The sequence below is a fragment of the Falco biarmicus genome, chromosome 4, assembly GCF_023638135.1.
Source record: "Falco biarmicus isolate bFalBia1 chromosome 4, bFalBia1.pri, whole genome shotgun sequence".
NCBI lineage: Eukaryota > Metazoa > Chordata > Aves > Falconiformes > Falconidae > Falco > Falco biarmicus.
Window position 1 is genome coordinate 104,965,700 of NC_079291.1, and position 26,699 is coordinate 104,992,398.

Here is a 26,699-nt window from a genome sequence, read left to right on the forward strand (position 1 = left end):
TTGGGTCGGGATTTATTAGAACAATTAGAAGCAGAAATAGTTTTTGAGAAAGGAAAAATGAGGCTAAGAATAAGGGAAGAACAGTTAATAAATGTACTAAGCTTAGCATTGATACAAACTAATCTTAGAAGTGAAGTGCCTCCGGAAATTGCAGATCAAGTGTACCCAGGAGTTTGGGCTACCGAAATTCCTGGAAAAGCCAAGAATGTGACTCCAATAACTGTAAGGTTGAAATTGGGGAAAGAGCCTGTGAAGGTTAAACAATATCCTCTAAGGATAGAGGATAGGAGGGGAATTAAAGAAATAATTGACAGATTTTTACAATATGGGCTACTAATTGAGTGTGAATCAGAATATAACACGCCCATATTACCAATCAAAAAGGCAGATGGAAAGAGTTATAGGCTAGTTCAGGATTTAAGGGCCATAAATAAAATCACTGAGGATATACATCCAGTAGTGGCCAATCCATACACTCTATTGACTAAACTAAAAAGCAGTCAAGTTTGGTTTACTGTACTGGATTTGAAGGACGCCTTTTTCTGTCTGGCCCTAGCCAAGGAAAGTCAGAAGTTATTTGCCTTTGAATGGGAAAACCCTGATTCGGGGAGAAAAACGCAGCTTACCTGGACAGTTTTACCCCAGGGATTTAAAAATAGCCCGACTATCTTTGGGAATCAATTAGCTAAGGAGCTTGAGTCCTGGTCGACCCCAGACTCTGAAGGAACCTTATTACAATACGTAGACGATCTCTTAATAGCTACTGAGACAAGAGAGGGCTGTGTCCAATGGACGATAAGCCTGCTTAATTTTCTGGGACTAAATGGATATCGAGTTTCTCAACAGAAAGCCCAACTGGTCCAGCAACGAGTGATTTATCTGGGATTCGAGGTCTCGGGAGGACAACGAGAGCTGGGAACAGAACGTAAAGAAACCATTTGTCGGACACCGGAACCGCGAACGGTAAAGGAACTGCGGACTTTTCTGGGAATGACAGGTTGGTGTCGTCTTTGGATCTATAATTATGGACTGATAGTGAAGCCTTTGTATGAGATGGTTAAGAAGGATCAATCCAAATTGGTTTGGACTGGAGAAGCACAGAAGGCTTTTAGGCAGTTAAAGCAGGAATTAATGAAAGCTCCAGCCTTGGGGTTACCGGATCTTTCGAAACCTTTTTTCCTGTTTTCCTATGAAAGACAAGGGATAGCCTTAGGAGTACTAGCACAGAAATTGGGTCCCTATAAGCGGGCAGTAGCTTACTTCTCCAAACAATTAGATGAAGTAAGCAAAGGATGGCCTGGATGTCTACGGGCTGTTGCTGCAGTAGTTATTAACATACAGGAGGCCCGAAAGTTTACGATGGGACAGAAGATGACAGTGCTAGTCTCCCATACAGTCTCAGCAGTTTTGGAACAGAAAGGAAACCACTGGCTTTCACCGCAGAGATTCTTAAAGTACCAGGCAATATTAGTGGAACAAGATGACGTGGAGATTGTTGTCACTAATGTTGTGAATCCAGCTTCTTTTCTCAGCGGAACTCTGGATGAACCGGTGGTCCATGACTGTATAGAGACAATGGAAACTGTGTATTCGAGCCGACCAGATCTTAAAGAAGAACCTTTAGAGGATGCCGACGAATCTTGGTACACTGATGGAAGCAGCTTCGTGAAGCAAGGACAACGTAAAGCAGGGTATGCCGTTACCACCACCAAACAGGTAATTGAGTCTAAACCATTGCCCCCTGGGACGTCTGCCCAGAAAGCAGAGATAATTGCTCTGACACGAGCATTAGAGCTAGCGGCGGGAAAGAAGATAAATATTTGGACAGATTCCAAATATGCATTCGGTGTGGTGCATGCTCATGGAGCAATCTGGAAGGAACGAGGACTGTTAACTGCTCAAGGAAGACAGATAAAGCATGCAGAAGAAATTTTACAATTATTAGAAGCTGTAAAGCAACCAGAAAAAGTGGCTATTATGCATTGTCGGGGACACCAGAGAGGGAATGCTGAATTTGAAATAGGAAACCGATTAGCAGACCAAGAGGCCAAACGAGTGGCTGACTCAGCTGACACAAAAGCGTTGTCCTTAATACCAGACAGTAAAATCCAAACTATAGATGTAAGTCAAAAGCCGAGTTATACGAAGGAAGATTTAAAATTAATTGAGGATCTGAAAGGTAAAAAAGGGGTAAATGGATGGGTATATCTGAAAGACAACCGTGTAATAATACCCTCCAACTTAATTTGGTCTATAGTTTTTACAGAACACAATAGGACGCACTGGGGTGCTGATACTCTATATCAGAGTTTGAGTCGGATAATGGTAGGGCGAAATTTGTATACTACCGTAAAACAGGTAACTCAACAATGCAGCGTTTGTCTACACAATAACCCCAATACTCAAAATAAAGTGAGGTTTGGGATAATTGGTAAAGGAAACTATCCCGGAGAACAATGGCAAATTGATTTCTCAGAACTTCCTAGAAAAGGGGGGTATCGGTATTTATTAGTATTAACTGATACCTTCTCAGGATGGCCCGAGGCCTTTCCCTGTCGAACGAATAAAGCAAGAGAGGTGGTTAAGGTTCTGACAAACGAGATAATCCCACGTTTTGGGATCCCAGCCGCAATGTCTTCTGACAGGGGTTCTCATTTCTGTGCACAAATAGTACGGCAAATAAGCAGAATTCTCAGGATAGACTGGCAATTACATACTCCTTATAGGCCACAGGCAAGTGGACAGGTAGAAAAAATGAATCATTTAATTAAACAACAAATAGCTAAAATAGGACAAGAAGCTAATCTGACATGGCCACAATCTCTCCCGTTAGCATTATTAAGAATCAGAGTTAAACCAAGAGTGAGAGAAAATTTAAGCCCCTTTGAGATTTTGTATGGAAGGCCTTATCAATTTTTGTTTAGCGGAGAAAACTTAACACAGCTAGGATCAGAATACTTATATAATTATGTATCTGAACTACAGAAACAACTGAGTAAGGTACAAAAGCACGTTCTAGGAACCAGGGCCAGAGGATTAGATCAACCAGTTCATTCTTTCAAACCAGGTGACTATGTATATATAAAGACTTTTTCAGGGCAACCTTTGGAGGAAAAATGGAGTGGACCGCATCAAGTACTGTTGACAACTCATACTGCTATCAAGATTAAGGAACAAGTCGCTTGGATCCACTACTCGAGAGTAAAAAAAGCTCCAGGTTCACGATGGGAAGCTACGCAAATGGAACCTCTAAAGTTACGGTTGTGTCGAAAGGATGGACAATAATTACCTTGATATCCGGGTTGTGGATAGGGAATGTCAATGCATGGGACCAGAATATGTATTTACAATTACTAAGGAATATTGTTCAGAATTTCAACCTAACCTCTTGCTGGATTTGTACTCAAATGCCTGAAAATGCAGGTCGGGGATTTCCCCTGATAGGTAGTGCATTTCCGAATGATTCCGAAATACATGCGGCTTTTTCAAAAATGACTATTTCAGAGTACACCCAATTAGAAGTTAAGGAATTGTCTTGGTCACTGGATATCAATGCTCCTTTGAACTCTAGTAGAGGTGTCCCGTGTGTCCAAAGGTGCTCCTTGAATAAGACCGAACCTGAAACAGGAGGGAATTCGACCGATAAAAGATGCGGGAAAACAGTCTTCATAGGCAGGTACCCCAATTGTACATCCTATTGGAAATATGGAGGGGCAAATCTTTGGAATAAAAACCAGACCAGGAGGAAAAACAATACTACTCCTAAGGGATGGCCCACTCCCTCAGGGACTGGATGGTATTGGATATGCGGAGACAAAGCCCGAAAGGTTTTACCCTTGGGCTGGCAGGGTGAATGTGCTGTAGGGCCTGTTGTTCCGCACATCTTCATAGTTCATAATCTGACACAAGGACTAATTAGATCATATATTAAAAGGATTAGACGAGAAAGTACAAATCCTCTTATACAGAGACCTACTGCCTTTCATAGTTTTGCTCGTTGGTTTTTTCCATGGTTGGGAGTAAGTGAATTAGAAAAAGCTTTAGTAAACCTCTCTGCTACTATGGAAATTGCCATGAACTTTACTACTGATGCCATACAGGCACAACAAGAGGAAATTAAAAGCATTTCAAGAATGACCTTACAAAATAGACTGGCACTTGATATGCTACTTAGCAAAGAAGGAGGAGTGTGCACACTAATAAATACAAGTTGTTGCACATACATAAACAATGACAAGAGAGTAACTTTGGATTTAGAAAAGATTTGGGAACAAACCAGAATATTACATGAGATTACAAAGGATGATCTCTCTTGGAGCTTTGAGGGAATATGGAACAAGTTAACCTCCTGGCTGCCTGACCTACGATGGATAAAACAGATTTTTACTATGTTAGTAGTTTTTACAGTGTTTGGTGTATATGCATGCGTAGTGTTTAGGTGCATGTTCTGGTGCATAAACATGAGAAAATATATATAATGCAAAAGAATTTGCTTGTATCGAGAAAAAGGGGGGAATGATGTGAATAAGTTGTAAATAATATGGTCAAGTTTGTACTCATAAATCAATATTCATTTTAATGCATAAATAAGCTTGTAATTGTATAGCAACAAAGGGGTTAAAATGTCTGAAAGATCATATAGACTGTTCTGGCAAGAAAGTTGCAAATCTCTGAAAGGGGAGCTGTCCTCCCTATCTGCAAAGCAAGCTGCCCTACCAAGGAGATAACGGGACAGCAGGATGGCCTTGAGTCAAATTAACAAGGAGTATTGTAAAAACCCCGGGAAAGATTTCTACAAGTCTGCCAACTCATCACTTTTGAGACCTAAGGTGAAAAGTACACCGTGAGGAAGACCTACGGCCTTCCTCCCATAGACCACTGCCCACATTCTAAAGACCCCGGCCCACAATTTTTGGAAGAATCTGCGCAAGCGTGAAGGACTGATAAGCTAATTAACATACGAAGCGAGGGTAGGCGGGTTCAGGTGATGAATATGTATAGGCGTTAATGGAATATTCATTGTTTCATTATATAAATATAAGATAATCTGCCCCTCTGGGTGGGTACGATTGGTGGAAGGATCCCCCGTACACCCGGCGCCGACAATAAAGAATACTTAATCACTAAGAAATTCTGAAGACGTTCTTTGAAACAAATTCTAAGAAGGGTTCTTTCCAATTCTTACCTGTAATGCAGAATTCATGAAGCAGGTATTTCCAAGGTTACTGAGTCCGCAGAGTCCAGGCTGTGTCAGGGAAGCGCTGTCCCTGCAGCTGTAAGAGTTACAGACAAATCCAGAACCTCTGAAAGACAACACAGTGAACTCCACAATGAGTCTATTGAGTCTCAATACTGTTTAAAAGCCACATCAAATACAAGTCGAAAAACTGTTTAATTAAACAGTTTAACCAGCCTACAGGTTTCTGCTGCTTCATAGCCGCCAATACTAAATACCAGGAACGTGAAGCGTATGTGATAACTTTGGAAGTGTTAATTGTTACACAGCATATTATTAATCTATGGCTCATAACACATTAATTTTCTCTAAGTACACAGCACACTATCCGAATGCAGCAAGAATCTATACAACATACTGTACGAGCTAATAAGAAAATTATGATCTCTGCCTGGAAAGGTTTCTACATTAATGACAGATGGAGAAAAGAATACAATCCCTTCCCTCATACCCCCAGTCCACCCAAAATCAGGCAATGCCCTGGTAGTTAGTAAGCTCAGGAACACACGCTACTTTTGCAAGTGAGCAAGGAACAGCAGAACACAGCGGTTTCAAAAGCAAAGTGTGATAAACAAGTACACAAGAGTAGTAGACCTCCTCACGGAGCACCATCACAGTCCTTTTCTGTACAGGCAAGGATGCACAGGATTATTCACATGAAGGATGAAGAAACAAAAAGAACATTCCTGCTCTTACCCCCTGCCCAGGTGGGAGCTGTTCAGTCCATAGGAGTTACTGTTATCACCGTTAGTAATGACAGAGGTGGCAGACACTGAGGAATAAGAACTTGCTGATGATTTTGAAGAGGCAGTAAAGTTTCCGCTAGTTGCAGTGCTTGATCTGGGAGAAAGGAGAAAGAAGTAGGAACAGGGCTACTGCTTTTTTCACCCCCAGCCCCACCTCCCGCAAAACTCCAAGGACTTGCCACATTACAGTTAGTTCCCACACACAGAATTTACTGCTTTGATCTGTGTGATCACACTTCCAAACACTTGTCTGGAACACAAACATCAGACAGAAGTATCAGAAGCAGGAGTAACAGTTTTTGCTTAAAGCAAAATCTGGGTCCCAGACCAAAGTAAGTAGGCAATTTGGATGGCATGAGTGACAGGGAAGCAAGCTTTAAGTTTATGAGTAAACCACCTTGAAACAAGCAAGCAAAAAAATCCTGAAACACTTACCCAAAGCAACAAAGTCAGTCCTTGCCTATCTGAAACCCAAACCATCACTCAAACAGAACATTAATTAGTAAGAAGATACTGTGGCATCTATCTTCTTGTGGGTGGGCACAAAATAGTTTGTTACTGAGCCTAGCTGATACAACTACAACTTGCAGGCAAAACACACTGCTAGGTACATGGGGTGTGCATAGCAATCCTCAGCATTTTGAGACTGGAGATACTAAAACAGATCAAAAAAGTTCACAAGCCCCAAGGGTATCCCTTCGTGAATCCCAGGCTGTTCTACACCACTACTCTCCTCGGCCGGGAAAGAACCAGAACACAATGTTACAAAAGGCCAGCAAGGCACTAAAATCCCACAGCATTCTGTCATAGACAGCTTTTGTTCAATAAAAAAGGCAAAACCACACGCCAGTACTACATACATAAGCTTAAAGAAACTATTTTGATACTAATTAATTTCTCCTCAGCAAGACCCAACTGGGAAATTACCCATTCTCCCCATCTTTGCCCAAGTCAACAAGCAAAACCGAATGCAAAAAGGTGCAGGACACCAACAGCCACGCAACAGTAGCTAATTGCACCCACAGCACAGCAGAGCACCAGCACAGGACAGTGCCCTCAAGCTACAGCCTGTTCCTGTATCTCTCTTAATGAGGCCTTGATTCTCAAATGACACAAACTAAAAATGAATATTCATCGCTCCCATGCTACTAAGAAAACAGTCCTGGAAAACCTCTGCAGAGCAAAAACTACAAGACAAAGAACAAGCCATAATGGCCAAGAGGAGGCAGAAGAGCTGGACAAATTTACCCGTTCGGAAATAAGTAGAAGTAAAGTAAATACAGAAGGAAGCAAGTTATGATGAGAGCTCCCAGATGAAAACACAAACCCCAAACATAGTCTAAGCCTGAAGCATGCTAAAAAAAAAAACCCTCAACCAGACAGCACAACCAAGAAGTGTACTGGAAAGTATACTAGAGAGAATGAACAATTACCGAAATAACCGTGACAACCGTTTCTGGGACAATACGCAACCTTCTGGTCATTGCAAGGTTGAGGGTGGAACTTCTCAAGACTACCTGGACACAAAGATAAGATCAATAACAGAACAAGAGGGTCACACTGGTGGTCCACCTGGGGGAGTTTCAAGGGTCAAGAATAAAGCAATTAAGCTAACAACAGCATGTAAAAGCACTACAAACACATTTTCAAAAGCTTCAAATAGAAGCAAAGAAGGGCAATTTAAAAAATGCCAGACTTGAAAATGCAGCATCTCTGCTTCATGTTTGTTCCCAGTGACAGAACAGAGCAAGATGCTTGGAAAATAATATGAAGAAAATCTGATAGGGAGACAAGAAAAGGAGGACAACACCGTAAGGATTTCAAAATTTCCAACAGAAGCATAGAGGCAGTGCATAATCAAAGAGTCAGATGGCAACTGAAGAGTTCCAAGAAGTATTTCAACAGTACCCCATGCACACACAAAAAAATACGCTAAGATCTAAGGAGGAAGATTAAAAAATGGATCAGAAAACAAAGATAAAAGACAAGTCAGAGCAGGGAAAGGCCCACCTACAAAGGCATCAAGGATACGGAGCAAATTCCTGTTAGAAAATTGGGAAGGATCATGAAAGTAAAACAACAAAAGAGAGGCCAACAGCTTTCCAAGCAGGCAGGGAAAAAACCCATAAAAATCAAATTCACTTGAGAAGATAAAAATTCTAAGCACTCTTACATTTCACAAGTTACTCATCTGTCTGTAATAACAGAAGAAAGATTGACAATTTACTAAGCACAGCTGTTCCCCCTCATTTCACAAGGTAGTCACAATAGCAGCTACGATTCCAGGTTGAAGGCACAGAGAGTAACAAAGGAAAATCTTTTTCTCTGAAAGCTTCCCATTTTAAGACCGGGAAGCTACTGTTCATGACTCCACAGTACTGCAGGCTCCTCAGGAGACTGTCTCATTTGCACACAGAGCTGACAATAGAAGTCCTGGACGCCAAGCTTTTATCCCCAATGCCCCAAAAGGGGTTTCTGTGGAATACGCAGACACTGACTGGTCAAACCCACCTTCTCTCTCCACTGCCACCTCTCACAGCAATGGATTTCTGCTCCCTTGGAAATGGAGGCTCCAACACCTCACTGAAGTAAGAGAGAAACATTATTTCTTCTTTGAAGTTTGTGACTTAGAACCTTCCAAAACATTCTGGGCTACTCAGTGGGTTACCACTGAAACTACTCTCAGTTGGCCTAGTTTGCTCTTTGTACGCACAACAGACACTGGACTGGAAGGTGCCAAACTCCTGCAGCTTCCCTTGAGAACCACTGCAATTCTTCTGACAGGAATAAACACATTCAGCTACATTTCATCAACAAAACCTATACAGGAGTAAACTATAGCAAAGAAAGACTCCATGTAACCATGCAACAGTTCAGGGATTTGATAAAATAACTTCACAGCTCTGAGGATGACACTGCGTGGTATTACTGCTCAATCAGTCCTCCTGCTTAAGGACAATTTCAGTCTCTCAAGGTAACTCTTGTCTGAGCTAAAATACATCTTCCAGAAAAATCTGCCATCATGGTTTCACAGTGGCCAGCAACAGCTAACCCAGTAGACCATAGCTAAACTGTTCCAATGATCAACACCCCTTACAGTCAGCAGAAACCTTGATTTCATTTGCAGCACGAGTATCCGGCTTCATCACCTGAACATTGGTTTGTGCTCGTCTCCACCTGCTGCCTGTGGAGTTCCTTCTTCAACTTCCATTTCTCATATCCCACAGAAGATTTTGTGCTTGTAGTGGTTTGCCCTTGGTTGGACACCTGGTGCCCACCAAAGCCACTCTATCACTCCCCTCCTCAGCTGCACAGAGCAGAGCAAATATAACAAAAAGCTCACAGGCTGAGATTAGGACAGGGAGATCACTCGGCAATTACTGTCACAGGCAAAACAGCTGCGACTTGGCAAAATTAGTTTAATTTATTAATTCAAATCAGAGTAGGGCAACGAGAACTAAAACTAAAACTTAAAAACACCTACCCCTCCCTTCTTCCCGGGCTCAGCTTCGTTCCCAAATTCTCTACGTCCTCCCACTGAGCAGTACAGGGAATGAGGGCTGCAGTCAGTTCATCACACGCTGCCTTTGCCACTTCTAACTCCTCACATTCTTCCCCTGCTCCAGTGTGAGGTCTGTCCCACGGGAGACGGTGCTCCATGAACTTCTCTAGTGCAAGCCCTTCCCACAGGCTGCAGGATTTTCACAAACTGCTCCAGTGTGGGTTCCTCCCATGGCCTTCAGTCCATCAGGAACAGACTGCTCCACTGCGCGTCCCCCACGGGGTCACAAATCCTGCCAGCAAACTGTTTCAGCGTGGGCCCCTCTCTCCACTGGTCCTGCCAGGAGCCAGCTCCAGTGTGGGCTTCCCACAGGCCACGGCCTCCTTCAGACATACGCCTCCACAGCCCTCCACAGGCTGCAGGTGGGGATCTGCTCCACCATGGACCTCCATGGGCTGAGGAGGACAGCCTGCCTCACCATGGTCTTCACCACAGGCTGCAGGGGAATCTCTGCTCCGGCACCTGGAGCACCTCCTCCCTCCTTCCGCACTGACCTCAATGTCTGCAGAGCTGTTGCTCTCACACAGTCTCATTCTCTTACACTGCAATTTGTTCCGGGGTGTTTGTTTTTTCCTGCTTCTTAAACATGTTATCACAGAGGTGCTACCATTGTTGCCAACTGGCTCGGCCTTGGCCAGCAGGTCCGTCTCGGAGCCGGCTGGCAGTCATTCCATCAGACACAAGGGAAACTTCAAGCAGCTTCTCGCAGAAGCCACCCCTGTAGCCCCCCTGCTACTAAAACTTCGCCATGCAAACCCACTACAGTGTTAAAATCACCTTTTACATTTCTCACTGATATAATACTTTAAGTCTTCTAGTACAAAAATTATTTGCTAATTTTTCAACAATTCACTTGGCTCCTTCTGAAACCTCTCATTAGTCTACTTTTCAAATTTGTTGACAACCTCACAGGACACGACCATTCCACATGCAGTTTGATCAGTGTGTCAGTTATCAGAAAGTCTTCTGACGCACTCAGCACCTCCCTACTGACCACTGACTTGGTTGGCTGGGTTTGCCTCAAGGCTGCTACAGGAGCTCACATTCAAGAGACTGAGCCAGGACTGGAATCACATTCCTACAGAATCCAGCGTGCATTTGGGGCTCACATCCTTCGTCCTCACGTACACAACTTCGTTTCACAATACTGATGCACATTGCCCCCCATATGCCAATTAAAAGACAGCTGTTTCATATCTTGCTATGCAACCTGTCAAAAACCCACACAAATGGCAACTGAGGAGAAATCCGGAGACTTGCAGCATAAAGGGGACAAAGTTAAATTAATCTAGTGCAGAAAACTGTGAGGCCATATGGTTGATAAGTAGAAAAACTGCTAAGCTGAACAGCTTGAAGAAATACTGTAAAAGGTTGCAAGACTGAGACAGGAAAAATATTTCAATTCAGTTGAGGCTACCTTCAGAGCATACAGTAGAATTAGTCCTCCTTTAAGCCACCAATATAAAAAAAAGCCTCCACATCAAGAATATTGTGACAAGAAGTTTTTGTCGAAGCAAGAAAAGCTGACTTAGATCTCACTGGCAGAGCAGAGGCCGTAAGGGATTTTTCATTTAGAAAGCTCTGACATGCAAAAGCATCCTTAACTTCTCTTACACACTCAATGCTACTCTGAAAGCATGGCATCTGCTGCAAACTCAAGCACGTGAAAGTCACATAATAAAGATCTGCCCACAAAATATTTAGCCTAGTTGCTGAAGAGGTCTTCTAAAATCATCAGCATACAAGGAACTGGGAGAAGGACATGAGTTTTAAATATGAAAGGGCATTTAATTATGGCATTATGTACCTACAAAATATGTATCAACCACCAAGGTCTTAAAATTGTACAATAATTTCTGGCATGTAATATCATTGCATGCTGTATACCAGGTTGAACAGATGCCTAAGTCAAGACAGAGTAGTTGAGGAGAGACACACGCATTACAGGATGCGTGAACTAAGCAACAGCCCCTCGACATTTTTACGGAGGAGAGTACCAGGTGGGGCAAAGAAAGTCCACCGAGTATACCGTGCCATCAGTAAATAGAAGAGCAGGAAGAGGAAACTGCAGTAAAATTCTAGCAGCAAGCAAAAGACTGAAAGGTATTTTACTGCTGCACACTGCAAAGGGAGGCAGACAGCTACCAGGCAGATGCTAAATACAACTTTACTCCTGTTTTCAAATGCAACACTTGATGGAAAAGGTGCCATTTTTATAAATCTGACAACTCCTTGTTTGTTTGTGCTAAGAAATTTATACCCAGGATAAAAACAGTGTGTGCTAGGACTCGGCTGGAACGCCCCCATCTCAGGGTTTTATTTTGGGAGCCTTCTAAGTAACAATTAAAGAGGACTAAGTTTCACAGAGTCATTGACATAATCTCCCTTCATAAAGAAAGTATGCCTCCAATTCTGAAATTCCTAGTATAATCCATTCCCTCTTCTGAAACCTTGCCTGGCAGTAAAAGCAGTTTCTAACTACAACAAGAAGAAAGTATTTTGAACCTCAGGAAGCAGCAAACTAACAAACAGTAATGGCCAACCGTACGCTGAACGTACCACCCAAGAACTGCTGTGGAGTTTAAGAGCATTTCTTCTGTAATATGTCAGCCAGTTTGATGGCTGGGGAAACAAACACTCGGGAAGGGTGCCCAACATGTGGAAAATGTTTCGCCCTAGTAGGAGCCAGTGCCTCTGACATGCAGTAAATGGTGGGGGAAAATCCTCACGACACGTAACCCACCCACGCCACAATCACCTTGCACACCCATATTCTGCAAGTAGCGAATGACATGAACTTTCAGCTGTCCAAGGCCTCTTTTGGCCCTGGACAGCGATGCAGATGCTCATCATTCCTCTACCAACAGCACAGCGCTCCACATCCCGTTTGGTTTATGTCATCAAAATTCTAAATACAGAAAAACTCTCCTGTAAGCTTTTAGCATTAAAAGAGCCCATGATGAATCCCAGTATGATGCAACCTGAAGGAAGAACTCCAATATGAAATTCCCTACGGTCCTGGCTAAGCAGTATTTTCTCTAGCTGAGAAGTAGAATATCGGAGCAAAATGTTTGCCTGAGATAGGATTAAGTAGAAGGCAAAGTACAAAGGAATAGACACTCCTTCCTACACGTATGTTTTAAATAGAATTCCTTCAGTCACCATTATCAGCATCAAGTCAAACAATGTCACTTTTTTTACAAAGTTTACAAAGTTTTACATTACAATTAGCAAATGTTTCTTTCTGTGTCATTAGAAAATATTAATCTGCATACCAATAGCCATTTTCATTTAATTATCACTAGAGGTTAATTAAAAGTCTTTACGTATCAGACTAGCTGGTGAAAAGAGAAAAAACCTGAGGCCTGGGAATGCTACAGGGCTCCATTTCAGCTTTGCTTTGTGTAGAAATAAAATGTTATAATCTGGTCTTGCACAGCTGCCTCTCTTAACACCAGCATTCTCCTGATCCATTTACCCAGTATTATATTTCAGTAGGAGAGAACTGTTTCAAAATAGGTTTCACTGACCTATTTGATCTGTTCAAATTAACACCAGTAAGATCTTGATCTCAAATGAGATCACTTGGCAGCAAGTTCTAGAAGTTAACCATACTGTACAGAAAAATATTTCCTTTCCGTATCAAGTCTGGTGGCCTACTCACAGGAAAGCAAGTAGGCCATCAGACTAGTAAAATCACAGAATTTTACTTCTCTGTAGTAGGACTTGAACAGTTCCTTACTATTACAAGCAGTGCCCATTCTATACCGTTCACTCTATACAGTATTTCATGAAGTCCCTCTCTTACTCATCTCTACTCTAAAAGAGATAGCAGTGAGAGGATATCTGTGTAATATTTACAGGCTTCTACAATTGCCTTTGGTGGCAGGGGGGGGCTGTTCAGCTGTTTCTATACCCTTTTTAAGAAGGAACTACCAGAACTCTGAGCATTCATGACTGGCAGCTTTTACTCCAAGATCCTTTTTGTTCTACAATGGTAGAAGACTGTGCAGTGTGTAGAGGTAGCTTTTAAAGTAAACTAGCTCAATGTAAAGAGCACTTTTGTCTCCTAACACTATAGAAATCTAAGATATTTAATCCTTACATAGCCTATTTGAAATGGGCTTTAAAACAGAAGACCATTGCTAAGACAATAAACCAACAGCAAAACCACTGAAGAATATTCATATTCAAAATTTTCACCTCCTTCTTCAAAATATCCAAAATAAGCCACGATAGCCACTGATAACTAGGTATTCACAGAGAACGTGTGGTCACTAAAGCCTAGTGAACAAGCTGGACAAAACAGCAGAAGCCTTTTAAACATGCTTACTTTGCCAGGAAATGCTGTCCAGGACACGTGCCATCTTCATTTTTCACTTCTATTAGAACAACCTGAAAGAAAGTTCAGGTAATAAAGATAGATAACTGCAAGTCTGCTACACACTTTTCAAAATCACTAAAAACATTTACAAAATGACATTTTCAAGGTTTGCTCAAAGTACATAAAAGGCAAGTGAAAAGAACTACGTATCAGAGAAAGCAGTACATAACAATCTTAAAAAAAAAGCCCGTTACCTGACCTTGATAGAGCCCCGCATCTTGCACTGTGCTATCCAGCCTGCTGAGCTGCACATACATGTTACTCATATACCTGTTCCATAATCTAGTTTCTTTCTCAGCTGGGATATTAAATAGTTTTCTCATTTCTTTCTCGATGGTAGCTGTTCAGGAGGAAAAAAAAAACCCACCAAAATTCCTAAAACTTGGGTGATTTGGAAAAAAAAACAAAACGACAAGCCAGATATTTAGCAAGGAAGTACATCCTTGATCCTTCAAGATCCTTTCGGGTACGAAAAGTATCATGGAAGTTATAATTTCCCATATAACTTGACTAATATTTAGTCTGAAAAAATGAAAAGCTTGGATTTTCAGTCATGTATTTGCCTGTCAAGCCCTCAAACCAATAACATTCAGAACACACTGACAGGTTTCTGCCCAAAAGCCAGCTTCTGTGAAACAGTCGTCGTTTGAAAACAATAGGCTCAAGAAGGAAGTCTTTCCACTTACTACTGCCAGGCCATACATCAGCAAACTGAAAAAAAGCATCTTTATGGACATATAGGACAGATGACATTCAGCATTTTTACATGGGAAAATATAGCGATGATACAGAGAGGGAGATGGGCCAAACCTCAGGAAGAACCATTAAGATCTCTATAAATATTCACACACCAGGAAGGAATCACAGGAAAACCAGAGATGGAACTGCTTTACGTGAGTGATGTGGCTGTTTCTCAAGGACACTACTTAGTAAGCAACACGCTCCTCGAAGCTCTTAACCACAACTGCGGCTGGAAGAAACTCAGGAGGTTCCTAGTCCAATCGCTCAAAGTGGGGTCAACACTGAATTCAGACTAGGCTGCTTGGGGCTTATCCAGTCAGGTCTTCGAAACTTACAAGGCAGGAGATTCCCCCACCCCTCTGGGCCCTGTTCAAATGTCCAGCTGTCCCAACAGGGAAAACATTTTCATTCTATTCAGTTGGAATTTGTCCCGCTTCAGTTTATGACTATGTCTGCTGTTCATGACTCGGTAAGTAGCCTGATTCACATCCTCAGTAACCTCCTCATAGGTGTTACAATGTCCTGCCAAAGCCTTTTCTTCCCCAGGCACAGCTAGCTCCCCCAGCCTCTTCTCACACATCACATGCTCCAACTCCCAGCTATCCTGTTGGTACCCACTAGACTTGCTCCAGTTTACCAACACTGTTGTTGTTCAGGGGGGCACAAAGTATCTCTTGAGGTAGCACCATTGCACAGCTTCAGGTATGAGAGATCTACTTACCAACAGTGTCTGCTTTACTGAAGTGGCAGCTAATTACGTTGTCAGGATTGCTGCGCTCACACAGCTTCAGCTCAAGAAGATAAACTTCAACCTTATAGCGCTTCGCAAACACACCAAAGTCCACTACCTGCAAACAGAAGGCAGATGCGATAAATGAAACGAACACAAAGCTAAACCACTGGGCAATCCTCTGTAAGGTACCCCTGCCTAAATACTCTAAGTCTTTACATGTCTTGCAAGTCAACCCGTAAACTGAACACCGACTCGCTCTGAAGTCCAAAATCAGTCACAACCTCTGTGAGCTTGTTTTGGGGTTTTTTGTTTTTAAAACATAAGAAATCCTCATGCTTTCCTTCCACACTGCACAGTTCCAAAGGTCCATCATCACAGCTGAGTTGATAGTGCCAGCTAATTACCCATGAAAAATATTTGATCACACAGTCAAAGCATTCTAGAAAAAAAATACCTTTTGCTTCTAGCCTTTGGCTAAGGTTTACATTAAAAAAACAAGCCTAGAACACTGGAACAGAATCCTTTCTATTAGAAGGGAGTAAGACAAAGCATTAATTACTTTTCTGCGTGGTATACACAATCTGCCTTATTACTGTCTCCTTGCAAAAAACCAGGTAAATTTATGTCAGAACTAGTTTTGATGACATTGCTTTATTTCAGAGTCATTTTTACATCAATTTCACATTTGAGAGAAAATCGAATAGGTACATTACCCATCCCACTAGCTTTCAGCATATTTTCAGAAATGTATTCTGTAAGACTAGGCACCCCTCTTCACCTACATATCATAAAACACATTATACCAGTAAGAAAAGCACACTTCAGAGGCCAATTATAAGACAACTCTGATATAACTGGAGGAAAAAACCAAACCAAAACCAACCAACCCACCAAAATACACCTCAATTCTCTCCACAGTTCTCTGTAGCTATAAAGCCTATGAAACTGAGATTGTATTTCATTGAACCAGCAGGTCCAATTTTTACAAGTAACAGTGTTTAAGAAGCATTTGGACAGTGCCCTTAATAACTTGCTTTAACTTTCAGTCAGCCCTGAAGTGGTCAAGCAGTTGAAACTAGATGATTGTTGTAGCTCACTTCCAACTGAAATATTCTGTATCACTCGCGTGACACCAGACTTGCTATGATCTACTTCTGTAAAATGATACAGAAGTAGATCATTTTACAAATCCTCCACCCAACTGCGGAAAGAAACAAAGAATTAAGACTTAAGACTTACCGTGAGAATTTGGCTAAACTATGCTTCCCTCTTCTGAGCTTTTATAGGGTTGTATTAGATATGCAAGGTGCTTTAAAAATAAATAATTAACAAATACAGTTGGAAAGATGTTCACTATTTTGCTGTTGCAACAGAAAGTGAAAGTAAAACTCCCTGTTCAAACAGCTTCTTGACAGGCAAATTAGACTTTTTTTTTAAAGAATGCAAAGAAACCAATTCACAAGTTCTTCATTTCTCTTTCAGAAGGAATTTCATTCAATGGGACTTCCTGTTCTCCAGTATTCTATAGGTAGAAACAAATAAAGAACCATATGCAGAAACAGAAGAACTTTTCCAAGAAGTTTCTGACCATACCACCGAGTCCATTAGGACGGATGAATGTCAAGAAGAGTCTAATTGCCCGCAGAGGTCTTTGAAACAGTGTCTGATCAGCTAGCTTGTTCTGTCGAAGTAAAACTCAGGTCATCCTGTTGGATGGATAGCAATTTGAGCACAACACGCTGTCAACCACCGAGGAAGCACACTGTTCTGTATTTTGCACATTAATACACTTTTCAACAGGACTCCATAGAAGACTGTCCAAAAACATGGTTTGAGATTATGGAAAGAAACCTGACCTACAAATAAATCTAAGTTAATCTTCCTATACTTGCCTCTGATCATCAGGCATATAGAAATGGAAGAAACCCCAGCTTGTAAAATTACAAAGATGCTTGAAAATTACTTCCCAAATCCAGCTTTTATGGATATTTTGATGTATGGATTACAGTTGATCCAGCTTTAGGAAAGGGATTAAAACTTCTGGTCCTCGAATGCTTTAAGTGCTTTACTTCCAGAGCTATCTGAAGAGTATGTAACCAGATACTGAACACATTCTACTCAGGTGAAATACTGCAGCTTTGTGTGTCCCACTGACCTTTCACTTTATATTTTTTGCAAGAAGCTGTAGCATCCCACAAACGTACTATTCTGCTGTATTTGAACATTTTTCTTAATATAAAAATCCACTTCAAATAATAAACAAGCAATAAACAGAGACTGAACACTCATAGCAATTCAAAACCTTAAAACTTTACTCTTAACTGCACCACAATAACCTGACATCTTACATCCATAATGCAACACTAGCTCTAAGCTCTAGCCCTCAATAATTACAGTGTTGAACAGTGGTATCTGATATGCCAATGAAAGGAGGCTCATACAAGTAAGCCTTCCACTCAAGTGTTTCCCCTATAGCTTCCAAACTTCTTGTCCCACTCCCAAATCTTTCAGAAAAGGCAGTGTCTAATAACATGCCAGGCTTTGCGAAAGTGGTTAGCCAGTTCACGAATAAAGCCTTCCTCACTCACAAGGGCACTGCTTAGTAATAGTTCTAGTTTTCCTTCTCAGTATAGATTTTCTGTTGCTCAAGAAATCATCTGTTCCTACTAAAACCACGTCTCCTTTATAGCTGTAACTCTTTTCCATTTCCCCCCCCACTTCTGGTTTACACGGAAGTTCTGCCTACTCAGCAGAGCAAACGTGGGGACACAGGGTGAACCTGGGATCATTTACATTTTCTGAAGATATCATCATTTCTCATTACATAGAATTCCTAGCCAGACAATGACAACATTTCAGTACCACTGATCAGCACAAGCGGGCCTGCAAGAGAAGGTTCCGACTTCCTTTTATTACTCTGATGCCACACTTTCTTGAGCCTTGCACACCTTTAAGTAACCCTTACTGTAACATAATGCTACTTAATCAGTATTAATTATGCAAATTCTATGAACGCTATCTGCTTGGGGTAGCGATTAGTCTTTATGAACACTACAGACCGGCACTTCTCAATTTAGTCAGTGCAAAAACCTAAGACTAAAATAAAAACAAAAAAACTTTTACCCATAAACAAGTGCCTGATAGATTTCCAAAAAAGCAACTCGCAGATGTCACCTTCTCAAAAGGTTATATACTCAGAATGCATTCATGACAGCATTTAACCAAACAAAAGTCAGACTTACAGAACAAAACCATACATATGCCTCTTGTAACGATTTTAGAATCCCAGAATTTTGAAGAACAAAACAAGAACAACCTTAAACTCCAGAGGAAGCCCCTAAGCCATCTGAAGTCCCTCAACCAGATGCCATCTGTAGGCATCCCTAAGCCAACACACTAGCTATTCCATGCAACACAAGAGCATAATCATAATGCAAAAAGTTAACAAAGTTCATGGTTCTCACCCTATAGAGCCCATCAGCTGAGCATCACTGAAGATTCGGGCATTTTTACTCTAATACTGGAAGGTCATTCCTTCAGACAACAAGGCAGAAAGACCTCACGTTATTATCTCCAAGGATCTTCTGAGGATCCTGTCTTAACTGACATGCAGCAAAATAAATTTTGTCTAAGTTTGGTAGAGATCAGATAATGAAACCAAGGTGATGAGAAGCTGGTTCACCCATACTTACTTTCCTCACAATAGGCTGCTGTCCATCTACGCAACCATACCATGCTACTAGTTTATTCCAGGCTTCAGTAGGAACCAATACGTAATCTAGCTCATCAATGAGGTGTTCTCTTAAACTCTGCGTTTCTGGATCTAAAAGGGAGACAGATGTAAGAAAGCGCGGCATCAAACAGAACCCTTTCTTCTCAAGGGCTATACGCACAGTGCCATGACGCTAAGAACTGCCAACACTCCCACGGGCAGGCAGAAACCGCACCAGTCTCCTCACTCACAAAGCCGGGATGGCTGCTTGCAGCTTCCCAGAAGACACGGCTTCAAAAGCGAAAGCTGCACGATGAGGCGACTGCACATGGGAGTTACCTGCCCAAGCCTGGCCTGCGGCCGAGCTCCCAGACCCCGGGGCCCAGGGCCCAGGCCCTGCTCCCCCGCGGCCCAGCGCCGCCGGGCAGCACTCACCGCTGAAGAGACCCGAATTGTCGATAGGCCCGGGGAAGAATCTGGGATCGCCCACACCGGACATGTCCCAGCTGTCGAAGCCCACGTACTTCTTCCACCGCCTGAACCACCGGCTGTCCACCAGGTACCTGCAACACACGACACCAGGCGGCCCGGCCCCCTCAGCGGTGGCGCGGCCCAGCCCGCTCCGGCAGGCCCTGCCGCCCGCGGGGGAAGGCGGGGGGGGGGGGAAGGGGCGGGGAGGGGAGGGAGGGCCGTGCGGCCGGGCTCACCAGGATTCCCCCGGCCGGAGGGCCGTAGCCAGCAGCGGCCGCAGCTCGGCCCGCTGCACCGTCAGGTCCGGCCACGCGCAGTCGCAGCCGTCGCCGCCGCCCGCCGCCGCCGCCGCCATGTCGGTGCGCGAGCCCCGTCGCGGGCGGATGTCGGCCCGCGTGCGCATGCGCGCTGGCTGCCCCGCCGCGCTCGCCCCGCCCCGCCCGCGCGCCCTCTGACGGCATGGGCGGGGCCGCGCGCAGGGGTGAGGCGGGCGGCGCGCGCGCTGTGGTGGCGTCCGCCATCTTGTGTGGGCGCGTCCCACGGGGCCGCGCAGCCCCGGCCCGGCCCTACAGCTGCCGGGGCAGGCGGTATCTGCCGCGCTGGGGGGCGGGCAGTGTGGGCACCCCCCTCCCTTGGGCCTCCAGCGTGGAGAGCAGCCGGGGCTGGGAGCGTGAGGGGGTGCGGGGCGGCCTCGGCGCACAGCTGGAGGCCGGGGGGTGCGGGAGGCCTCGTCCCCGAGGTGGCTCCGTTTCCGAGGGGGGCGGCTTTCACAGCAGGGGGCAGAAATGCTTCCTGTGGGCTGTGTGGTTCCAGCGCCCCAGGCTGTTTTCTCGCGTAGCGGATGTGTGGAGCCCTCTGCTTGGCTTTGGCTAGGGAGGGGGGCTCCAAATCGTTGTGGGAATAGACAGGGAAATGGGGCTGAGTGACCCGCTGGGGAGCACGCAGTTTTGAGAGTGTGTCTGGAAAGAGCCTCTCAAGAAGTAGTTCAGGCGTTTGTCTCGAGTAGCAAGCGTATCCCGTGCTGTTTAGGGAGCGTGCCCTTGAGAAATAGGAAAATTGGGAAGGATTCAGAAACTTAACCTGCTTTAAACTGATAACACCAAAAAATGCATTTACCTCATGGAAAAAAGGCAGGGGGTGATGTGCTAGGGCCATGACTGCAGGGGAGCACTCTCTCGGCAGCCCCTTTGCAGCAGTGTGGTGGGTAGATGGGGCCTACCTCTTGCCAGCCAGGCCTGGCAGTGCTGCAGTAATCCAGGGTAAAACGCTAAAGGCTTTTTTTTTTTTTTTCTTGACAGCAGGGCAAGTCCATCCAGTTAATGCTGAAAAAGAAGACCGTTTTTTCCTTCCAGCAGGAGTTGAGGCCTGTTACCTGCTCCTTTTTCAAAAGGCAGGGCGCCTTCAGGCTTCAAGAAACTAACACACCCTGTTTTGGCAAGACTGGGTGTGTGTTTAAAATGAGTCAGCTATTATGTGATAATGCTTACGTAGCTGACTTTGCTCTGCTAATGAATTGCCTCTTCCTAATAGTGTGGTAAACAATCAAAATGGTCTCATTGAAAGCTTTCTGATTCAGTACTAGGAAATGGCATTACAGTTTCACCGTAAGGTAGGGGTGTCTATCTTCTCCTGTCTCTTCAAACGCGTTCTGCCGTTCAGCTTCCTGCCCTTGTCTCTTAACTGAACCTGATGGCTGCTCGCTGAGAGAGCGGCACCAACAGGAATGAAGCCCTTTCCAGTGCCACCCAGTTGAAGGCAGGTGTTTCCTACCTGCCTTACGATGGCAAAGATCAAACCTGGTGGCTAAAAGCTATCTCAAAATTTAGTGGGTGCAAGAAAGCTCAGTAGGAGGAGAAAGGGATTTGAAATAGCTGAAAGAACGTTTAACAGGCTGAGTACAAAAGAGTTTATGACATTTCCACTGACTAGACGCTACTGAACACCCCATCTCACCTACCATGATTTTAGGAGATGCGCTGGGATTTGGTGGGCAGAACGCTAGGGAAACCTGGGAGAGGGAGACAGTGGGAAGGATACTTTTCTTTGCAGCTTCATATACCTGGACTTGTTTAAAGATTTAAGAAGTTGATGGCAACTATCAGCAGCTAAGGTGGGGAGAATATCACTGGGAGGGGAGAAGGGGAGGAACAAACGTTCCCTGGAAAGCGAGGGGTCTATGGGACTCTGATACGTAGAACAGAAAAGCAGGGTGAATGCTAACAGAGGGACAAGCTGTTTGCAATAGAAGTGTACATGTAGAAAAAAATAAGTGTGGGAGTGTAGATGTGACAGACACGAGACGTTGAAAGGACAGCATCCTCAAGCCACGGAAATATCCAAGTCTGCTGAAGTAATCGTATTTATTAAAAGGTTTCCTACTGAATCAGTCTGTTTCTCTCTGAAATTACAGAAACAGAACTGGGCCATTTTATAATCCCTGAGGAATCGCCTGGGATTCTTCGAGTCTACCCTCCCCATAGAGCTACTACATTACAGAAGTGAAACATCTTCATCCCCACTGGTCACAACCAAAAAACATTTGGGTGCCAGAGCCTGGGGGGGGGGGGGGGGGGGGGCTGTGCTCTTCCACAGGTGTTGCTGCCGGAGGTTTCCAGCCCACAGGCTGCCCTTCGCACCACAGCCTGCTTTGCCCCAGAAGCCAGCTGCTCTGGGGAACGCTGAAACAAGACTGGGAATAACAAGGCTGGGAGGCTTTTATCTACACTGCAGAGTTCCTGCAGGTATGCTTACACTGGGATCATTCATTTTCCTGCTGACATGGCTAATCTTCGTCCAGGAATCACGTCACTGTACTTCTGCTGGCGTGGCTGTATCTGTTCTAGAGCTGCTGTTTTGTTTTTCTGCTAGCGCAGTCCCAGCAGCCGGAAGGTAAATAAATCCCTCGGCCATTAGCGCTGAATAAGCCGGGTGTAAGACGCCTCTGTGACGGGCAGGCTCGGCGAGAGACCCTTGTTGGCAGGGCTGCTGTTGGAACAGCAGCAGGTGTTAGGGGAGCAGTGGGGCTCAGCAGGGGCCACAGGCTGATAAGGAACCGGCAAAGCAAAGGAGGTCCTGGGAGCTCATACGGCTCGAGTTTGGTGAGTCAGGATTGAGGAAGTGCTGCAGGCTCATTGTCGAGAAAGATTTTTCAATGCAGGGAGTTCCTGCTGCCCATGATCCTCGGTCTTCTCCACATACTTCAAAATATGTCCTGCATCAATGAGGGAAGTAGATTTAACTGAAAAAATAACCCCCCAAATCAAGCAGCTTCTGCTCCAGAGCCAAAATAGCTACTGAAAACATCCTGGTTTTTCCACAAAGCTGTTATGGAAGTTAAGAAATAGCCCGGTGAGGATTGTGCAATCTGAGTTCAAAGCCGGATGACTCAAGGTCAGCAGCAAGCAAGGTAGAGCTGGCGGTAGGTTTTGCCCCCGTGTCTCTCCTCAGCCCGGAGGAGGCCTTGAGTCTAGGTACAGTGACAAAGCAACCAGCGAACCGGTGAGGTGAGAAGCTGTGAACAGGAAAAAAACCCCAAACCCTCAAATCCCAAGTGTTTGTAATGATGAAAACGGCGCACTAGTGCTTGAAAGTGTTATGCCTTCTCTTTGAAAGCCCAGGTTTCTGTTAGTGCTCCTCAGTCCAGCACCAAGTTTATGCTCAGTGCTACAAGGCCTTGTGCACAGTGGCTGGTCATGAAAACGTGCTCACAGAGCTATTCAGGGGGTGAAAATTTACCTGCAGAAGGACCTGAGCCACTGGGCAAAAGGAGGGCATATGAAATTTGGCACAGGCTCACAGTTTCTCAGGGGAAACCTATCCTAATTCCAGCTGTTCAGCAGCAGGCTGTAAACCCAGCGTTGCCACACAGGAACAATGCATCAGGATTATTCTAACAATTCCATGAAATACCTGTCAGCTTTATGGTTGGCAGGAGTCAAAAAAGTGATAGGGAAGGAGTAGAAAGAAAATATTGCCTGAATCCTGGCACACCCGCACCTGGAGCGCCACATGCGATTCCTGTGCCCAAAGGGCAACAAGGATGCTGTGAGGCAGGGCACGGTTCCAGTGGGAGAAGCGGTCAAATAGGTTGACCAGGAAAGTGAAAGAACTGGTTCTTGTTGCGATTCCCTGTGCTGCAAGGTGTTGGGGGTGCATGAAGGCAATACGGGCTTCACGTAGGACTGGGCAAGTATGTAGAGATCTGTGGCTACCACCGATGCGAGACGGGATAGAGCCAGGAGACAGCTAAGCCAGCAAGGGGGCAGTGGTTCTGGGACAAGGGGAGGGACGGTGGGTGCTGCTCTGGTTCTCAGCCTCCCCTGGGCATCTACTGAGGGAGGCCAGGTAACAAGGTGGGCCTTGGCCGGTGGGCTCTTCTTCCCCAAGCCCTCTGCCAGCACAGCCGCATCCACCTGCCTGAGACACCCGTTACCCTGTCACAGCGTGCTGGGGGTAGCCTAGCTGCGGGTTCAGCAGCCCATGCAAAATCACCCCTTGGCTGCGTGCTGTGTCCTTCCTCTGCGGGCGAGCCCCGAGCAAGGTCCAGTGGGCAGTTTGGCAAGGTGCTCCCTGCGTGCCACCCTCCCACCCGGCCAAGCTTGTTAGGTGCGAGGTGAGATGTGGCCCTGGCTCAGTTTGCAGGGCTTGCGAGCGCTGCTCGCCCATCACGCTGCCCTAGGTTTGCACTCAGATTTCAGCCTGACCGTGACATCACACTCGAGTGGTTTGAGTTCACCCTGTGAGCACCCACGTGAGCTGACCCAAGTCGCCCAGATTTATCAAGCCACAGCCTTAAAGAAAGTAGCATTTATTTTTGTTCAGAAAATCACAGGAAGCTACTGAGACTCATGGCTGCTTTCCTCGGCATAGTTTCCCAAACATTCTCGTGCAGCTTTTGAAAACATCAAGTACACTTCGAGAATTTGGAAGACGCACCATCACAAGCAAAACCTGCACAAGACATCGGGATTTCTGCCTGAGCAGCAGCCCCCTGCGAGGGGAACAGGCGGGCGCACAAGGTAGGAAGCAAGGGGGCCAGCTGGCGAACGCTGTGGCACTCTGCTTTATTCCAGAACATTCTTGGGAACCTTCTGCAGAAGCAATTCAATATCATCCTGGATCTTGATGGTTTCGAAATGCCGGCTGTAGCGTTTGAAGGGCACGCCGTCGGGGCCGATGAGGAACTTCTCGAAGTTCCAGGAGATGTCGTTGCGGCAGACGGGGGACCAGATGATGTACTGCGGGTTGGTCATCAGCGAGGAGGGGTCATCGTGCGGGAAGGGCAGCGCCTCTTTCAGGAAGGTGAAGAGGGGGTGCGCGTCCTTCCCGTTCACCTCGCACTTCTCGAACATGATGAAATTGGGCTTGTAGCCGTTGCCGGGACGTACGTGCTCCAGCGAGAGCAGGATCTCCTCGTTCTTAGCATTCTCCTGGAGAAACAAACACGACACCGCCCCCGGCGAGGCCGTCAGAGCCCAGCCGGGCCAGGGGGCTCCCCCAAGCCCGCCGGGGGCTCCCCCCGCCCCGCCCCCCGCCCCCGGCCCCTACCTGGTGTCCGAACTGGTTGCAGGGGAAGCCGAGGACCTGCAGCCCGCGTGGCCCGTAGCGCCGCTGCAGCTCGTTGAGCTGCAGGAAGTCGCGGGTGGTGGTGCCTCAGAGCGACGCCACATTGGCCACCAGCAGCACCTTGCCCCGCAGCGAGCCCAGCGCCAGCGGCTCCGCCGCGCCCAGCGGCCGCGCCGCCAGCCCCGCCAGCCCCGCCGCCGCCGCCGCTGCCGCCGCCGCCATGGCCAACAGTGCCGCGCGGGGCCCGCTCGCGCCCGGCCCCGCCCCGCCCGCTGCCGCCCGGCCCCGCCCCGCCCGCTGCCGCCCGGCCCCGCCCGCTCCCGCCCGGCCCCGCCCGGCCCCGCCCGCTCCCGCCCCGCCCGGCCCCGCCCGCTCCCGCCCGGCCCCGCCCCGCCCCGCCCCGCCCGCTCCCGCCCGGCCCCGCCCCGCCCGGCGGTGCGCGCAGACCTACGAGCCCGCAGCTCCCCGGCCGGTCCCCCGCTGCGCCCCCGCTGCCCCGCAGCTCCCCGGGGGGCTGGGCCTTTTCTGGTGAGTCGAAGGCTCGGAGCCGGGGGGTTTGCAGCTCCGCGGGTAACGCGCACGGGAGCGCCGGCCACGGCCCGGAACGCTGCGGGGAATCAGCACGACGCAAGGTGGTCCCCGGAGTTCAAACCCTCACGGGAGCGGGAGCCCCCGAGGACGGGGCCGCAGCACCGGGGGCCGCAGCAGCTTCCCGGGGCAGGGCTGCCAAGGCGAGCAGCTTGGGGGAGAAACACCCTCGGGCTGTGTGCCAGCAGGAGGAGCACGAGGGGTCTGAGAGGGGCCAGAAATTCCCTTCTTCAACCCCCTTTCATCATTCTCCCACCCCTTCGAGGCAGGCAAAGCCTCCCCTTTACTTCAGCGGTTGCTTTTCCCCATCCCTGGCTTTTCCAGTTCTTGCCTTACTGCTTCTGCTCTGGAAGTTCTCAATGCACACCACACAACTGCCTGTTTTCTGGTGGATTCGAGGCAGCCCCCAGTGAACTACGCTGACTGTTGCCCGCGCCCACGCCACGCAAGCTGGCCCAGCTGCTCCCCCCCGGGTCCTTGTGCTGGGACATGGCCCTCCTCCGGAGCATGGGAGAGGCACTTAAGTCCAGGGTGATGTCCGCAGGGACCGCGGGGCAGCACAGCTCAGGGACCGAGAGCAAGGGCCTCGGCTCCAGCACGGCTCCCACAGGGAAGCAGGGAGCCCCTGCCAAGGCTCCAGCCAGCATTTGCACCAAGTGAGCTCCATTCCTGACAGCCCCAAGGTCAGACAGCTGCTTATCAGCCCTGGCCCCCGGCCAAGGCAGCCTGGGCCCCTGAGCGCAGGGGGATGCTCTGCGTTCTCCTTGATGCTTGGCAGTGGGGACATCCCCAAGTGCCAGCCGTCACTAACAGGGCACTGCGAAATGCTGCATCTCTGGCCTGGCTGCCCAGGTGACCGCGGGATCCAGGGATTTTGCTTTGGGCCACTCTTGGCACCTGTCCCCACAACTGGGAACCGGAATAGTTCCTGGCTGTGGTGAGTTCTGGGGACTCACCTGAT

At 46.6% G+C, this 26,699-nt stretch overlaps 2 protein-coding genes across 4 annotated transcripts in view; both read right to left on the reverse strand.

Annotated features, from left to right (window-relative positions):
* Positions 1 to 19,947, reverse strand: part of LOC130148210 (ubiquitin carboxyl-terminal hydrolase 4-like) — a 32,193-nt gene extending 12,246 nt beyond the window's left edge. For 2 of the 3 annotated variants that reach the window (XM_056336539.1, XM_056336541.1), the window contains exons 1-8: positions 19,822 to 19,947; positions 19,550 to 19,677; positions 19,095 to 19,225; positions 15,391 to 15,517; positions 14,123 to 14,268; positions 13,878 to 13,939; positions 5,933 to 6,076; positions 5,186 to 5,303 (exon numbers count right to left, since the gene is read on the reverse strand). In XM_056336539.1, the coding sequence (XP_056192514.1) occupies positions 5,186 to 5,303; positions 5,933 to 6,076; positions 13,878 to 13,939; positions 14,123 to 14,268; positions 15,391 to 15,517; positions 19,095 to 19,225; positions 19,550 to 19,677; positions 19,822 to 19,940 (975 nt within the window). In that variant the 5' untranslated portion in view covers positions 19,941 to 19,947. The remainder of the gene's footprint in view (positions 1 to 5,185; positions 5,304 to 5,932; positions 6,077 to 13,877; positions 13,940 to 14,122; positions 14,269 to 15,390; positions 15,518 to 19,094; positions 19,226 to 19,549; positions 19,678 to 19,821) is intronic. The other variant, XM_056336540.1, reaches the window with a different exon arrangement.
* Positions 19,948 to 24,376: 4,429 nt separating this feature from the next.
* On the reverse strand, positions 24,377 to 25,387 carry LOC130149061 (glutathione peroxidase 1-like). The gene is made up of 2 exons (XM_056338308.1): positions 25,133 to 25,387; positions 24,377 to 25,014 (listed from the first exon to the last, which is right to left on the reverse strand). Exons 1-2 carry the CDS (start codon positions 25,370 to 25,372, stop codon positions 24,649 to 24,651), a joined length of 606 nt encoding a protein of 201 aa, XP_056194283.1. The 5' UTR covers positions 25,373 to 25,387; the 3' UTR covers positions 24,377 to 24,648.
* Positions 25,388 to 26,699: the final 1,312 nt, after the last annotated feature.